General features: G+C 53.3%; 1 protein-coding gene across 1 annotated transcript in view; it reads left to right on the forward strand.

The window, feature by feature from the left end:
• The first annotated feature begins 9488 nt into the window (after positions 1–9488).
• LOC128065430 (neurabin-2) overlaps positions 9489–16482 on the forward strand; it is a 36747-nt gene continuing 29753 nt past the window's right edge. The window contains exons 1-2 of the mRNA XM_052658617.1: positions 9489–11338; positions 15137–15269. Of these exons, the coding sequence (XP_052514577.1) occupies positions 9968–11338; positions 15137–15269 (1504 nt within the window). The 5' untranslated portion in view covers positions 9489–9967. The remainder of the gene's footprint in view (positions 11339–15136; positions 15270–16482) is intronic.

Raw genomic sequence — 16482 nt, forward strand, 5'->3', positions numbered from 1 at the left:
CCAGAGGCCACCCCTGGCCAAACATTTTAGCTTAGAGGAGATAACAGAATGAAAGGGTCTGCCTGAGGTCCCACAGCAATCTGCGCAGCTAGATCTCTCGACTTGGAGCTGAGTCCTGTCCAGACACTCCCTTTCTGTAAAGTGGGGGCAATAAGGGTTGATGAGATAATGGAAGTGAAAGTGCTTTATAATCTGTAAAACTCTGGAGGAAGTAAGGGGGCTTTTATTTATTTATAACTGACAGTGCAAGGCAATAGCTGCCCAGGGTCAGCCCACTGGCACAGCTTGAGAGCTGGGAGAGGTCAGATTTAGAAGCCATCTCTTCTAGAGGATTAGGAGATAAACAGAATTTCACTGTCTTACCAAGGACTTGCAAACATGGGCCCCAGTCTCACCAAAACCAGAACGAAGGTAGCTGAGGTCATCACTGAGAAGTAACAGAAGCACCAGGGCAACGACTCCCAGTGAAAGGTATCTCCATCAGGCTGCAGGAGGAGAGATAGATAATTACATGCCTGAGGCCTGGGGCCCTGGCTGGAGAGATCACTGAAGTATTGTAGATTCTGACACTAAGGAAGTGCTGAAGCTCTTGAACTTTGGCAGTCTGTTCAAACTGCAGGCCACTCTGCCCACAGTTGGGATGAATTTCACAACATCACATGGAAACTTGACTCTTGCTGCTGTAGGTTAGTATTTTCACCCTAAACCTTGGACAAAAGAAAGAAAGGAAACAAAGTCTCTGACCTTTTTTTTTTTTTTTTTTTTTTGCGGATGGTATGATTATTTATACGGAAAACCCAAGAGATTCCATAGGTATGTTGTCAAGAGTTACTCAGAGAGATCAGCCAGGTTGCTTGACAAAATTTAACATCCAAATTCAAATAGAATACAGAATTCAACAGTGTTTCTATACTCAAGCAATAATTTATTAGAAACTAATATCTTTTTAGAAAGAAATCATACACAAAATTAAAATTGTACAGAACCCAGAAAAAAAAACTTAGAAAAGATATTAAAAGATATTTATGAAGAAATATCTATAAAACCATAAAAACTACCAGCTAGAAAAGGAATAAATTGAGCGACGGAGAGATATATTAAGTTTAGGGATGAGAAACCTCAATGTCACAAAGACAGTTCTCTCCATAAAAATCTTCTGATTCAATCCAAGCCCACTAAATATTGCAACAGGGTTTTTCAGAGAGCTAGCAAACTGATTCTAAAATTCATATGGGAGAGAAGAGGACCAAGAAGAGAGTAGACAATTCTGAAATGAAGACTTATTTGAAAGCGATAGTAATTAACACAATGTGGTATTGTTGCTGGGCTAGACAGAGATCAATAGAATAGAGTGCCCAGAAACAGATCCAAGCATATGTGGGAATGTGATTTATGACGGCAGTGGCCTTGCAACTTAGCGAGAATACACATTTCAATAAAAAATGTTGTAACAATTGACTTTTCATCCATAAATATTAATTTCAGATGGATTAAAGATCTGAAAGTGAAAGACAAAACTTTAAAATAATTAGCAGAAAATGTAGGAAATCTCAGGAAGGAAAAGTTTTCTTAGACGAGAGACATAATTTATAAAAGATCGATTTCACTACATCACCAAAAACAAAAGCTTTCTCCTATGAAAATGACATTATAAACAAAAGATAAGCAACAGCCTAGATGATAATATTGGTAGGACATACAGCAGATAAAAGGTTAGTATGTGGGTATTGATCTCCTACACATCAATAAGCAAACACAGAACTTTGAGTGCCACACCAAATGACATTCTTTTCCTTATTCCTACTGATAGACTCCTGATTCAAAAGTCAAGGGTCTAGGCTTTGGATGAGGCTGGTCTATCCCCGTTCCCATCAGGTGAACAGTTATTGGTCTAAGGAGAGCATGCTGATAAAGTTCCTCTGGTCAGTGATTGGTTTAGATATAGATATGTATACAGTTCTGTCCACTGAGACCAGAAGGGAGATTTCCTGTGGGACTCTGGGGAAAAAAAAAAAACAAAACACTGAGAAGAAAGTATCATTTATTTTGCTTCTGGACATTGTTGTCTGCATGAGACACCCAGGGAAGAGGCAGCCATCTTGGACCATAAGGGGGCCAGCCTAGGAAGCAAGAAAGAACCTCTTCTTTGATGTCACAGTTGAGTCTCTGAATGAACCAAACCTAGGACTCCTTGTTATGTGAGATAATATAACTCCCTTTTTTTGCTTAAACCACTTCTAACCAGACTTTCTGTAACTATATCAATAGTTGCACTGGGTAGCGAAGGATGTGGATGTAAGCAATTTGCCTGGAAGAAACCCAGATGGCCAATGAGCATGATAAGATGTTCTGCCTCAGAGGCAAGGAATGCAAATTCAAATGAGATACTACTTCACACCCATCAGATTAGCAAAAATAGAAAGTCTAACAAGAGCAGATGTTGGCAAGGATGTGGTCAGATAGGACATCTTTTACAAATGCTGGGGGCAGGAGCATAAGCTGGCTACAGAACAGCTCAGCAAGACTGGTCTAGGTGACAGTGTGCCTGCAGCCTTGGCTTCCCGCTCCGAGGTGTACACTCCAGAGATGGGTTCAGATGAGCACAAGGATGCTCATCACAGCCCTGCTTATTACAGAAAAACAGAAACAACTCAAAAGCCCATCAGCGGAGGAACTGATAAATAAATTGTGGCTTGTTCATATGATGAAATAGTAAACAGAAGTTAAAATCAATGAACCAAAGCCACATATATCAATGTGGCTCCATTATGAAAAGCACCTCAAGTGAAAAAAAGACACAAATTATACATACAGCATGATGGTCTTATATACATTTTAGTAATACAGAAAGCATTATTATATGCTGATTTATGAATACTTAAATGTGTAGAAAAAGTATGAAATTATGGGCCAGACTTAAAAGGGAAGGAAATTCTGACATATGTTACAACGTGGGTGAATCTTGAGGACATTATGCTATTTGAAATAACCCAGTCACAGAAGGACAAATACCGTATGATTCCATCTATAATATAGATTATATATGATGTACCTAGAGTAGTCAGTTCAGAGACAGGAAGTAGAGTGGTGGTTGCCAGGGACTTGGGGGTGGGGGCCTGGGGAGTTACTGTTTAATGGATAGAGTTTCAGTTGGAAAGAGGAAAAAGTTCTGGAGATGGATAATGGTGATGGTTGCATCACAACGCGAGTGTACATAATGCCAGTGAACGGTACACTTAAAATGGTTAAAATAGTGATTTTTATGTTATGTGTATCTGACAATTAAAATGGCTATTAAAAAATTATGGACCATAAAGGATGCATTCCAAATTTTTGAGAGTGGGTAGCGTTGGCAGTGGGATTAGGGAGCCAGAGAAAGGGGTTTCAGCTAATTTTCATGTTCTGTTCTTTTATTTGAAAGAACCTGCAGCAAAAATGACACAGTAACAGCGGGATTTTGTGTTTTGTTTTGTTTCCTTTTGGCCACTTCCTGTGAGGAGGGATCTTATTTTCCCAACCAGTACCCCCTACTTTGGGAGTGCAGTGTCTGAACCACTGGACCACCAGGGAAGTCTCTGCTGGTACTTATAAATCAATTTTGTTTGTGGACTTCCTGGGGGCTTCCCAAGGGGCACTAGTGGTAAAGAACCCGCCTGCCAATGCGAGAGACAAGACAGATACGGGTTCAATCCCTGGGTCAGGAAGATCCCATGGAGAAGGAAATGGCCACCCATTTCAGTATTCTTGCCTGGAGAATCCCATGGACAGAGGAGCCTGGCGGGCTACAGTCCATGGGGTCGCAAAGAGTTAGACACAACTGAAGTGACTCAGCAGCAGCAGCAGTTGGTGGAGCAGTGGATAAGAATCTGCCTGCCAATGCAGGGGACATGGGTTTGATTCCTGGTCAGGGAAGATTCCACATGCTTCAGAGCAACTATACCTGAGTGCCACAACTACTGAACCTGCTCTCTGGAGCCCAGGAGCCGCAGCTGCCAGGCCGACATGCTGCAGTTACTGAGGCCCCTGTGCCTAGAGCCTGTCCTCCACGACAAGAGAAGCCACCCTAATGAGAAGCCCGTGCATCGCAATGAAGAGAAACCCTCTCGCCCCCCACCCCCACCCCACTCACCCCAGCTAGAGAAAGCCCACACAAAAAAGTAACGAAGATCTGCCTCAGCCAAAGAAATTTTTTTTAATTATTTGTTACGTGATTCTTTTTCTTTTTTGGCCTCTAGCAGGGATCGAATACAGGCCAATAGCAGTTGAAAGCACCACATCCTAATCACTGGACTGCCAAGAAATTCCCTGAACTTTTCTTATTTTTAAAGAAACTTTTCAAACTAAAAGTAAAAACGTAGGTGTGTAAATTCTTTTCTCTCTCAGAACAGAGAGTTCTCTAAAGTAGAACTGCCCTGAAGTGGCAAGATTTGCCACCCCAGTCCTCACTGTCAAGGCCTCCTGAAGTGCAAGGGGTTTAGCATGGAGCCTTAGAGCTGAGCTGCTTTTGCAGAGGGTACCTGGGCTAGGAACATGCAGCCCGCTGAGCCTGGTGGAGCCAGTTGTTAGGGAACCTGGCAGGGCCAGTATCTGCTCTCCCTTGACCCTGGGCAGGTGAAGCAAAGGCTGACGGGAAGATGCCTTTTGAGAGCCAACCTCTTTCCCAGGCACCCACTGCAGACCCAGACAGCACATGAACAATAGAAACCAACATCAAAACACGGGAATGTGTAATAATAGCACTTGGAGCAGGCAGGAAAAAAAAAGAGTTCTTCGAATCTGCTGATGACAAAATAATATTGCTCAATCTTTCTGTTTTGTTTTTTTTTTCCTTTGACTTCCTTGCATATCTCTCGAGTTCCCATAGCTATGGCTGTCTGCTTTACAAAATACATATTTACAAGCCCTCTAAGCCTGGCTAAATATAGCCTTTCCTTTAAAGCAACTGATGATTTGGAGAAATCTTTCCTCTGTCCTATCCTTTCCCTGCCCCCAACACACACACACACACACACACACACGCACGCACGCACACACACACACAGCCTGAGTCCTCCTTCTAGGTCTCCGTCCTAAATCTCAATGCATCTGAACTTTCCAAGTGACATTAGAACAAAATGTGGAGGGTGAATGAAAGAAAGAGGGGCCCAAGCAGAGGGATCCAGGAAAGGCAGTCTCCCAGCTGCGGGAGGACCTCAAAGAATCCCTCTCTCTGCAGGGGCACTGGGGGCCTTGAGACACTAAGAGGCAGGAATGAAAAACCCTTTGGGAGGTAGAGAAGCAAAGTCACCTTCACTCCAGGGATGATCCCAAAAGATTTGGAGACAAGGTATGCTTATATTTCAGAATCTCATATAATAGACCTTAAAGGGAAACGAGAGGCCCCATAGTCCAGTGGAGACACAGGTAGAAATGCAAATATTGATGCCTCGTTTCAGCCACACCTCCCCACACATGTACACACATACCCTTACATGTTTGGATAGCCATGTAATCAATAACAGCCTACACACCAAGTTCAGACATTCAAATTTGAACAATTTGATGAAACTGAGGTTTAGGGAATAAAAACAACTAGCCCAACCAAGGTCGCTCAGCAAGTGGGTGGAAAAGTGTTAGTCACTCAGTTGTGTTCAATTCTCTGCGACCCCATAGACTATAGCCCACCAGGCTCCCCTGTCCATGGAATTCTCCAGGCAGGCATATTGGAATTGATAGCCATTCCCTTCTCCAGGGAATCTTCCCCACCCAGGGATCAACTAAAGTTTCCTGCACTGCAGGCAGATTCTAAATGCGTGGAGGTAGGGCTTAGTTCATGCTAGGGCATGTAGCTCAGAGGGTAAAGCGTCTGCCTACAATGCGGGAGACCCGGGTTCGATCCCTGGGTCAGGAAGATCCCCTGGAGAAGGCAACCCACTCCAGTACTCTTGCCTGGAAAAGCCCACGGACAGAGAAGCCTGGTAGGCTATAGTCCATGGGACATCACAGGGCTTAGTTCAGACCTTATAAACCTCTGTCTCTTTTCTCCAAAACTGGAAAGTCACTTCCCACTTCCTGTCTCAGGCTTCTTCATTCCCACTGGGAAGAGGTCAGCCAAGAGCCACTAAGGCCCCTTCAACACTGACATCCTGGATTTGAGCTCTCCTGTATGTAAAATGTATTCACAGGCAACCCTTTCCAGCATCCTCAAATTAGCCCAAATCTCTGGCAGAGGAGGACAAAAGCAGAGTAGTTGGAACAGGGGCCACTGGCTCACCACAGAATGACCAAAGAGCAGGGTCTAGGCCAGCCTTTGCTCAGGTGACCCTAGCCACGGAAATACCACTTTCCTAGGCTAAATCTCAAGACCCAGGGCTGGAAAGAGAAGGCAACCTTGGCTTGCCCACCCCAGGAGTCCAGGGCTCTAAGAGCTCCAGATTTATTTATCACAAATCAGTTCTCTCTGCATTTCTCACCTATCTTTGCAGTTAACACCTGATGTTTAAAAGGCAAGCCTCAAGGAACAGTCTCAGAAGGCCCTCCTCAAATTTGAGGATAGGTGGGAAAATAAGGAGGGGCTTTATCTGGAGGAAGGTTGGGTTCGAATTATCTCCCCCTAAAGAAGCCTCCAGGCTTTTTAGAAACAGCTGGAAAAGGCACACACCCTATCTTCTGTGTTCCATCCACTTTCACTTCAGTTTACCCTTACTGAGCACAGAAAAGCTAAGTAATTTGTCCAAGGTCACACAGCTAGTAAGTAGTGGGTCCAGGATTTGAACTCTGGCAACCTGGCTCCTGGGCCAGCTTTGGGAACCATTCATTCTACTCTATTTCACAACAGAGCTAAGGAAGGGTTAGAAGACTACCGGGCAACCGCACAAAGGATAAAGGAGAAAGAAATAATGGTTAAATTACTCTGGGAGCTGAGTGAGGATCTCAGCCTGAGGAATGAAAATTAGGTTAAAACCCTTCAGTTTGGGCGTAACCATTCCCAAAGTAACCGTCCTCCTCACCCTCCTCTTTCTGCAGGTGTGATTACTGCCTCAGGCAGGCAGGGATGGGTGGAGAAGATAACACCCCATTCCCCACCCCTCTCACAGGCTAGCCTGCCTGGCGCCTGACCCCAGGGAAGGACAAGCTAAAGCACTCATTGCTTCATAAAAGCTGCTTTGGGAATCCTGTCTGGGGTGGTCCGGGGGGCGGTGAGTGGGGGGGTGGTCCACTAAGCTAACTGGGAGCCCAGGAGATAATGATTCCCTCTCCTTAGCCTCAGTCATCTGAGCTCTGGGCTGGCTCCAATCTTCCTGCATCCCAAAGTACTTAAAGGGGTTTTACTCTTGGAAGTCTCAGGACAAGGGAGACCCAAGCATCCCAACAATTAGAGTTCAACCCAAGCTGCTGCTGGAGATGTTGCTGGGGGCTGGAGCTGGGGGGTGGGGTGTCCGCTGGGCCTGACAGTTGGTTCTTAGCTCCTCCTCCCATCCTTAGAAGCTGGCTTCCCTACCTGGCCAGAAGCGTGGGCACAGACCCCTTGGGCTGGGATCAGTTAGAATGACTCATCAAAGGGTGTGGGAGATTCTGGGCAGAATACCCTGGGGCCTGAGCCCTCCCTCAATCCACACAAGAGCTTTTGAGGACACTGCCCAAACACTCAACTAGTGAGACTTCTGTCTCACCCAACTTTCAGAATGACGTTGGGGGTGGGGCCTGTAGGTGGGGAGGGTCAAGTCCCAGACTTGAGCTTGGAAACCCAAGTCACTGAAGCTCCTGCTCAGAGTCCAAATCTTCCCTGTCCCTTAGCCTCAGGATTGCCAGCCTCAAGATCAGTCCTGTGGCTCCTGGCCCCTCCCTGTCCCAATATTCAGGGTTCCCAGGAGGCGTCCCACACCCCATCCCCCACGAGCTTTTGCACGTGCTACCCAGTTTATATCCCACAAAACCCACACACATCCCGACAGTGGAGGGAAGAGAGAATTCCTTTGAACAGCCCTTCTAGGCAAGGGGGGCGGGTAGTGGGAGATCGGAAAGAAGAGGAAGAGGATGGAAGGGAAGAGGGAGGGGGAGGAGGCAGAGGCTGCAGGAAGGCCTGAGATGCAGGAAGCAGCTGGGAGTGGGGGGAGGCTTTGTGCCTGAGGTGTTCTCTGGGTCCTAGGGTCCACAATGTTCATTATTTTCTGGGCTCTGTGGAGTGAGGCTGCGCATCTCCATCTGTCATGGCCAAGGGGGTGGACCTTCACTCCCAGGCCCTGAGCAAGGGTACAGGGCAGTCTCAGGCCCCTTGTTATGTATGGGGGGTTGAGGGGAGTATCAAAACAGCTGCCAGGACAGCGGACGTAGATGTCACTGCCACCCTTCCCCCTCCCTCCCTACAGTCACACTTTCACACAGTGGCCAGAATCCTTTAGATGAGAGATAAAAGCTAGAGCTCTCACTGGTGAAACCCGGGCCTCCAGAATTCCTCCTCCAAAACTCCTTCTTCCTGTTTGAGAGGCAGGAGTGCCCTAGTAAGGCCCTGAAGACAGGGATTCCACCCCTCATTTCCAACCTGGGCCCGGTGCAGGCAGTTGATAGCATACCCTTTTCAGAATTCCAGCGGGCAAAAGCCAGCTTCAGGCGGCCACATGGGTGATGAGGACCATTCCTTTCTTTCCCTTTCTCCTCCACCATGAGACCAGAAACATTGGGCCAAAGTTTCACACCTTAAAAAGTACAAAGGTTCCCTATTGTTAAAATGCAGATTCCAAGGCCAGCCTCTGAGATTCTGCTTCACAAAGTCTGGGGGAGGATCCAGAAATCTGAATTTTAAAAAAGTTCAAACTAGGCAGCTCTGAGAATCTTGAAAATGATCCTTTGTCCCTCCCCCATGATTCCCCCTCCACACTCAGAGTAGAGGCCCACACTGAGGCTACTGAGTGGTTGGACTGCCTTCCCCCAATATTTAGTGAAGGGCTTCCCTGGTAGCTCAGGCGGAAAAGAATCTCCCTGCAATGCAGGAGCCCGGGGTTCAATCCCTGGGTCAGGAAGATTCCCCGGAGGAGGAAATGGCAAACCGCTCTAGTATCCTTGCCTGGACAATTCCATGGATAGAGGAGCCTGGTGGGCTACAGTCCATAGGGTCGCAGAGTCGACACGACTGAGGGACTAACACACTTACTTAATATTTAATGGGGGGGGTGAGGTTATATATGTTGTGAAAAGCTACAGTCAGAGGTTGGGATGGAAGGGTTGAAGAAGACTGGCCAACCACTGGGGTCAGCGGAAGGCTATGGCGAGGGCCGGTAGGGGAGGAGTATGCATTGGGGTGGAGGGGAAGGGGAGGGCTCACAGGCTCCGGTCCCGGAAATCCGATCCCTTTAGGACCCAGAGATGCCAGTCCCCCAGCGGCGGCGGCGAGAAGGGCAGCCGCTTGGTCTCCGGCAGCCGCCGCTCGGGCAGAGCCAGAGAAAGACCGAGGCTCGGGGCGCGGGGGGGAGGGAGGGAGGGAGGGTGGCGCGGCGGCGGCGGCGGCGGAGCGGCCCGGGCCGGCCGAGCAGCTATGGGCGCCCGGGTGCCGGGCCCCTGGAGAGCCAAGGCCCCCGACCGGGGTAGGGGGTGCCGGGGCTACCAGCCCCGCTGACACCGCCTCGGACGATGTGAGCGGGCGCCTCCGCTGCTTGCAGGGCAAGCGGTCCCACCGGCTCTGAGCGCCGCTTTTCTAATTTGGGTGGGGGCCACCATACCAGGCCGCTCGGGCTTTGGTAGAAGGGCGGGCTGTCTTTGGCAGCTTGGTTGGGGGAGGCGATCCGCACAGGGCGCTCGGAGATTCTTTTTTTCCTTTTTTTTTTTTAAGCGAGGTTAACTGTTTTGGGTAGCTTGGTTTTTGGGGGAGGCTTTAAAAAGGCCTTTCGGGGTTCCTTTTCTCTGGGGGGGGGGCGGTGGTCCCGACTTGGCCCGCCGCCTGTTGGAAGGGGGGAGCGGGAAGCGTTGGGATGTGAACCCAGCTCCCCCCACTATGATGAAGACGGAGCCACGGGGGCCTGGGGGTCCCCTCCGGAGCGCCTCCCCGCACCGCAGCGCCTACGAGGCGGGCATCCAGGCTCTGAAACCTCCCGACGCGCCCGGGCCCGACGAGGCACCCAAGGCAGCCCACCACAAGAAATATGGCTCCAACGTCCATCGCATCAAAAGTATGTTCCTGCAGATGGGCACGACGGCTGGCGCGCCGGGTGATGCGAGCGGCGGCGCGGGCCCCACCGAGGCCCTGCGGGCGCCCGAGCGCGGCGTGCGCTTGTCGTTGCCGCGGGCCAGCAGCCTGAACGAGAACGTGGACCATAGCGCCCTGTTGAAGCTGGGCACCAGCGTATCGGAGCGCGTGAGCCGCTTCGACTCCAAGCCCGCGCCCTCCGCGCAGCCCGCGCCGCCGCCACACCCGCCGTCCCGGTTGCAGGAGACGCGGAAGCTGTTCGAACGGAGCGTCCCCGCGGCCGCGGGCGGCGACAAGGAGGCCGCGGCGCGGCGGCTGCTGAGGCAGGAGCGCGCCGGCCTGCAGGACCGGAAGCTGGACGTCGTGGTGCGCTTCAACGGCAGTACCGAGGCGCTGGACAAGCTGGACGCCGACGCCGTGTCTCCGACGGTCAGCCAGCTAAGCGCTGTCTTTGAGAAGGCCGACTCGAGGACCGGCCTCCACCGCGGGCCCGGGCTGCCCAGGGCCGCGGCCGCCGGGATTCCCCAGGTCAACTCGAAGCTGGTCAGTAAGCGGTCCCGGGTGTTTCAGCCGCCCCCGCCGCCGCCCGCCCCGTCGGGGGATGCCCCAGCCGAGAAGGAGCGCGGCCCCGGAGGGCAGCAGCCCCCGCAGCACCGAGTGGCCCCCGCCCGGCCGCCCCCCAAGCCCCGGGAGGTGCGCAAGATTAAGCCGGTGGAGGTGGAGGAGAGCGGGGAGTCGGAGGCCGAGGCAGCGCCCACAGAGGTGATCCAGGCGGAGGTGACAGTCCACGCGGCCCTGGAGAATGGCAGCGCCTTGGCAACCACCGCTAGCCCGGCGCCTGAGGAGCAGAAGGCTCAGGCGGCTCCCGAGGAGGAGGCGGCGACCGTGGCGGTGCCCGAAAAGGGGGTGGGCAATGGCCGGGCCCCGGAGGTGGCCCCCGAGGACATAGACGAGTCCAGAAAGGAGGACTTCTCGGAGGCGGACTTGGTGGACGTGAGCGCCTACAGTGGGCTGGGGGAGGACTCTGGGGGCAGTGCCCTGGAGGAGGACGACGAAGAGGAGGAGGAGGGGGAGCCCCCCTACGAGCCCGAGTCGGGGTGCGTGGAGATCCCAGGGCTCTCGGAAGAAGAGGACCCGGCCCCGAGCCGAAAGATCCATTTCAGCACAGCGCCCATCCAAGTGAGTGAGCCCCCCTCCCCGCCCCCGCGCCGCCCCTGCCACGTGCGCGCAGTCGCCCCCGCCTCGCCAGCCAGCCGGCTTTGGCAGGCTGAGTCAGCCCTGTCACCCAGCCCCCTTCCCAGAAGTTACCTCCCTGAGGGGGGCGTGGGGGACTTCCAGCTGTTTGTCAGTGGGGGAGAATATTTAGGCCTGAGATGAGGTGGCCTGCCCTGATCTGCCCTCGGGTTCCTCTGCCTGCTGCCCCACCCTGCCCTGCGCCGGTCCTGGGACACCTGCTTTCCCTTCCTTTTCCAGACATTCTCCCTCCGGAGACTGCCAGAGGCCTGGGCTTAAGTGGTGGGAAGGTGTGTGTGTGTGTCTGTGTGTACCTGTGACCTCAGAAGAGCACCCCGGCTTTGGTCCTTACTCTGCTCTGGATCGGAGGGGCATGAGGAGCTTAGAAACACCCCTGCTTTCCTCCTGCACCAGAGCTGCACACGGGGGTGGAGGAGCCAGAAACTTCCCAAAACGAAGGTGCAGCCCCTCCTTCAAACTGGCTGTAGCCCTCACCCCAACTTTGCAGAAGTGAAAGAGGGAAGCAGGTCTCTGAGGTTGAGCTGAGCTGGGACCATGTGACTGGGGGCCCTGTTCCCTGGGGTCTGTGCTGGGCCAGCTCCGAGGTGGGGGTAACAAGGTTACATAGGCAGGCACTTTCTGTGGGTTTTGAGGAGCCTAGGCCTTCAGCAGGGTATGGAGGAGGAGGGGGTGGGGCTGGGAAACTCCCAGGTGCCTGGCAGCAGCCTCCTGCTTTTGCTCTTGGTGTTGGCAGGCACCAAGCGCTCTTGCCTCATTCTCTGGGTACCCTGAAAGGACAGAAGATCCTCCCTTTTGGGGGGCACATACACTGTTGGTGATTGGTTTGTGGGTTGTGCCAGTGCCCTCAGATCCTCAGGAGAGTGCTGGGAGAGATCCCTGGGAGAATTAAGAACCCCAGCCCCCAGTTTCCTGAGGCTTCCCTGGTGGCTCAGATGGTAAAGAATCCGCCTGCAGTGCACTACCCTCTATTCTTGGCTGGCACATTCAGCTTAAAGACTTTTTCTCACCACCCCTAGCTCAGCTGTGCCCAAGTCCAAGTCTGCTGTATGGGGGTGTCAAGGCCAAGGAAAGTTCAGCCTGTACCCCTCCCCAGTCAAACCCCCCTCTGTTTGATTGAAATTTCCATAACTCCTGGACACTGAAGCTGCCCATTTCCTCCCACCTGCCCCAGCATCTTAACCTCTGTTCCTCTTCCACCTCCCACCCCAGGGGGCCTGGGAAGTGCAGCTCCCCACTCAGGCCAGCCCCTTCCCCCAGGCTGTGACCTCACAAGCCTTTTTGCCTCTCCTCTCCTTTTCTGAAGTGCTGGGATCCTGGAGGCAGAGAACTGAAGGATATGGGGTGTTTCTTGGGACACTGAGGATGCAAGTGGGGACCACTGAGGGGGTCAGGACACCCCACGGCCCTGCCACAGCCGTTCTCTGAGCTGCCTGATCCCCTCAGAGGTAGAGTTTGGTCTTTTAGTCCCGAGCCTCTGACTGTCTATATTTGACACCTTACCCTGATTTTTGGGTAAAAAATAGCACATGATTTGGAGCAGTGCTCCCTGACTCCCTGGTGACAGTTGCTCGCCTGTGGTGTGTGGTGCCGCTTTGTGTGTCTGACTTTTGACCTTGCTGGGGATGTCTTCCTCCCTACCCAGTTTTTCCCTCTCTCTGCCCCCACCCCTGCACTGATACTGAGTCCAGGGTCTTGTGCCCCTCGGATGACCCAATTGTTGCCCACAATACAGAGGCTTCCGCTGAGGACAGAAACCTCAATTCTAGATAGTTATCTGGAGAGGGGGACTGGATCCAGGGCCCTCGGATAGGCTGGACACATGGAGGTGGGCAGTGTGAATGGTGGTCTGAGGCCTCTGACCGTCCCGCCTGAGTTTCCTGCAGGGGGCAGGATTTAATCATCTGAGAAAAGAAGGGAAGACAAAGCCTAGGACAGGCTGTGAGGGTGTTTTGGAGGTCACGGTGTGTGTCTGTGTTTGTGTAATTGCATGTGCTTACTCGTGGTGGGGAGGAGTTTGGTTGACCCAGGCTACCACACAGACTGAGGGATGAAGAGACCCTCTCTGCTGGGATAGAGGGTGAGGGTCAAGGGACTGGCATGCAGAAGTGGGCCAAAGCCAGTTTGCGAGATCTAGGCGCATGGCAGCCCCGTCCTGGGGCTTGGGACCTGTGTGTAGTGGGGACAAAGTCCAGTGACCTACCCACCAGTCTCATCCCACCCTGCTATGGGCTGGCTCCCATGACCTTGGACAGTGGGTCTAGCATCGTGCATTGTATGTGGACTAGGTGGCCCATTTCTCCCAGGAGCTTGGGGCTACTGGCCAGATGTCAAGAGGGCAGTCTGACTGTTGCACCATCAACAAAAAACGCTAAGGGTTTGCGCTCTTTCTCTGATGCTGTAAAGTTGAGGGCAGTGAGTTAAGTGACCATGTAGGCCCCTCCCAGCTAGAGCCCCCTTGTGGGAGCCATGGTGCTTGGGGGGTGACACTAAACCAAGGCTGGGGCACAAGAGCTGCTGGCCTGGGTGCCCATAGCGCCTGCTTCTGGAGGAGAGGGACCCTGGCAGGGGCCTCGGGAGAGACAGTGTCCCACTCCAGCTGCTCAGGCCTCAGGCCCAGCCATCTGATAGAGCTGTTGCTACCCTTCATCGCCCCCGCTTGGCTCCAAGTGGTGCCAACCTGTCGCTGCAGGCAGTGAAGTGGGAACATGTCATGGTACCCCAAATGGTGCTCATTAACCTCCCACCAGGAGCACCCCGCCTGGACCCAGACTTAGGCACTCCTGCAGGACCCTTGTCCTACCTTCTCGGTTCTTTGGAGGAGGGTCGGGCTGGGGATTCCCCTTTCTGCTGAGCCAGCAGAGGAGTACAGAGGACAGTGAGGCCAGGTTCACTGTGGACAGTGTCGGAGGCTGCCACTTGCCTGCTCTCCTTGCTTTCTGCAAGGTATTGGGCCTGGGGCCTCCTAATGCCCTGGGGATAAGGGGAGTACCTCAGAGAGCTGCAGTTCAGAAGGGAGATTGAGGTCTGGCCATGTGGGCAAGGCCATAGGGGCCCCTCAAGAGGAGGGCCTGCCCATTCTCCGTGGGGGTACCGGTGGTCCTTCTGCCTCTCTCCTCCACCCTGGCCGCTTCAGGTCCAGGCTAGCTGGGTCCTGGTGCTCCGCTTCCTCTTTCTGCCCTTCTTTCTCCTCCCCCTAACCCCGTGTCTCACACCCGCTCCCCCCTCCCCATCTGGCATCCTCCTGCATCTCTTCCACTCCTTATCCCTCCTCCTCTTCCCCTCTTCTGCTCAGCGTGTTCCTTCCTCTCTCCTGCTGTCTGTGTCCACCCTCGTCTTTGTCTGGGATGGGGACTGTCTGTTGGCCTCTCTCTGGCCTGGGAGCCTGGGTTCATGAGTAGGACAGTTTCTCCAGCATTGACCTTCCTTTCCTCCTCTAACTGGCCATGCTTGTGTGGTCAGGGCTGCAGGAGAGAGTCATGGTGGGGATGTGGCAAGGCTAGGTCCCTTTCTGCCTTGCCCCCTAACTCGGAACTGGAAGGGCTCCACTCTGAGCTGGGAGCAGCGCGGGCTGGGGAAGGCCTCACCTCAACCTGTCTGGGGGTTGGGGAGGCCTCTGGCAGGAGGGGAGCGCAGTGGTTGGTGCAGCCTGCCCCTCCAGCCTCCTCTCACTGGGTTAGCCCTTGCCCTCCTATTGGCGCCTCTGACAAGCAGCCTCTCCCCCAGGTGTTCAGCACCTACTCCAACGAGGACTACGATCGTCGCAACGAGGACGTGGATCCCATGGCAGCCTCTGCTGAGTACGAGCTGGAGAAGCGGGTGGAGAGGTTGGAGCTGTTCCCTGTGGAGCTGGAGAAGGGTGAGCTGGGCCACTGGGCCTCTGCCTCGTGCCAACTTCCGCCCTGGGGGGACCCTCAGGGCTTCCACTGAGATGCTCTGCTTCCTCTGACTGGGCCTCTGTCAGCAACCCTCAGCCACACAGACTCAGCCCAGCCCAAACCCCCACCACCACGCTGTCCCGCTGCACTCTGCTGCTGCAGTTGCCAGGCCCCGCACGAGCACTGTGGGCTGGGTCCTGGGCTCTGCGGGCCAAGCCACAGTGGGAGAGCGATGGAGGGGCGAGAGGGCAGGCATGGCTGGAACGCTCACATCTAAGTGCATCCTTTGCACAGTGAGGGGGCCGGGAAAGGAAGGAGGGGCCACTGTAAAAGCATTTAACAGGAGACCTGACCAGACCTGGGGGGATCCCCAAGGAAAGAGACGCTTGAGTTGAACTCTGAAGAGGAGATGAGGGGAGTCTGCAGAAAAGAGGAGAGAGACCTGGTAGATTCGGAGGGTGGGGGAGAAGGCTGTGCATACAAGACCATGTCGACCACTTTTCTAACATGGACTGGCAGCCTTGCAAGGTGTGAGAAAGGTATTCTAGAGAGACTATACCAAGCTGTGCTGTGGGGCAAAGGGTTGTACATGGTTGGAGAGGGGCCTCTGTAGTGTGGACACGGTGATTGCCGTGTAGGAAGGGGGGTGGATTTGAGAGATTCTTGGAAGGTGGGATTGATGGGATTCAGGGGTTACTTGGCTTCCACAGAGGCTGCAGGGGGAGGGAGGAATCCAGGTGACTCCCAGGCCCTGTGAAGCGGGGGCAGGCTGGAAAAGCCTATATGTGGGGGAAGATCTTGTTCAGATGTCAGAGGCCCATGAGACAGAGGGGTACAGCTGTGGAGAGAGGAGTGGGTCTTGCGGGAGAGAAAAGCAGGAGGTCTTGAGTCACTGAGGCTGTGAGCAGGGATGACACTGCTTAGGGAGGGGGGCGATCAGCCCCCTCGTGGCTCCCCCACCGGTCCCCATGGCCACTACACACCTCATCTACATACACGTAGTGCCCCCTCAGCACGCCCTGCTGCCCATCAGTTCTTTGGCTGGGGCAGAGGGCAGACAGTGACCCAAGAGCATCCTAGTTGGCTTGGCAAAGAGGGAGTGACAGAACCAGATGTGGGACATCCCCTCAGCATGGAGACTGCTTCTTGAGGTGAGGCTGTGCCCCACTGTGAGGGCTGGGGATGGGCCTCTCA

The sequence above is a fragment of the Budorcas taxicolor genome, chromosome 19 (genome assembly GCF_023091745.1).
Source record: "Budorcas taxicolor isolate Tak-1 chromosome 19, Takin1.1, whole genome shotgun sequence".
Taxonomy (NCBI): Eukaryota; Metazoa; Chordata; class Mammalia; order Artiodactyla; family Bovidae; genus Budorcas; species Budorcas taxicolor.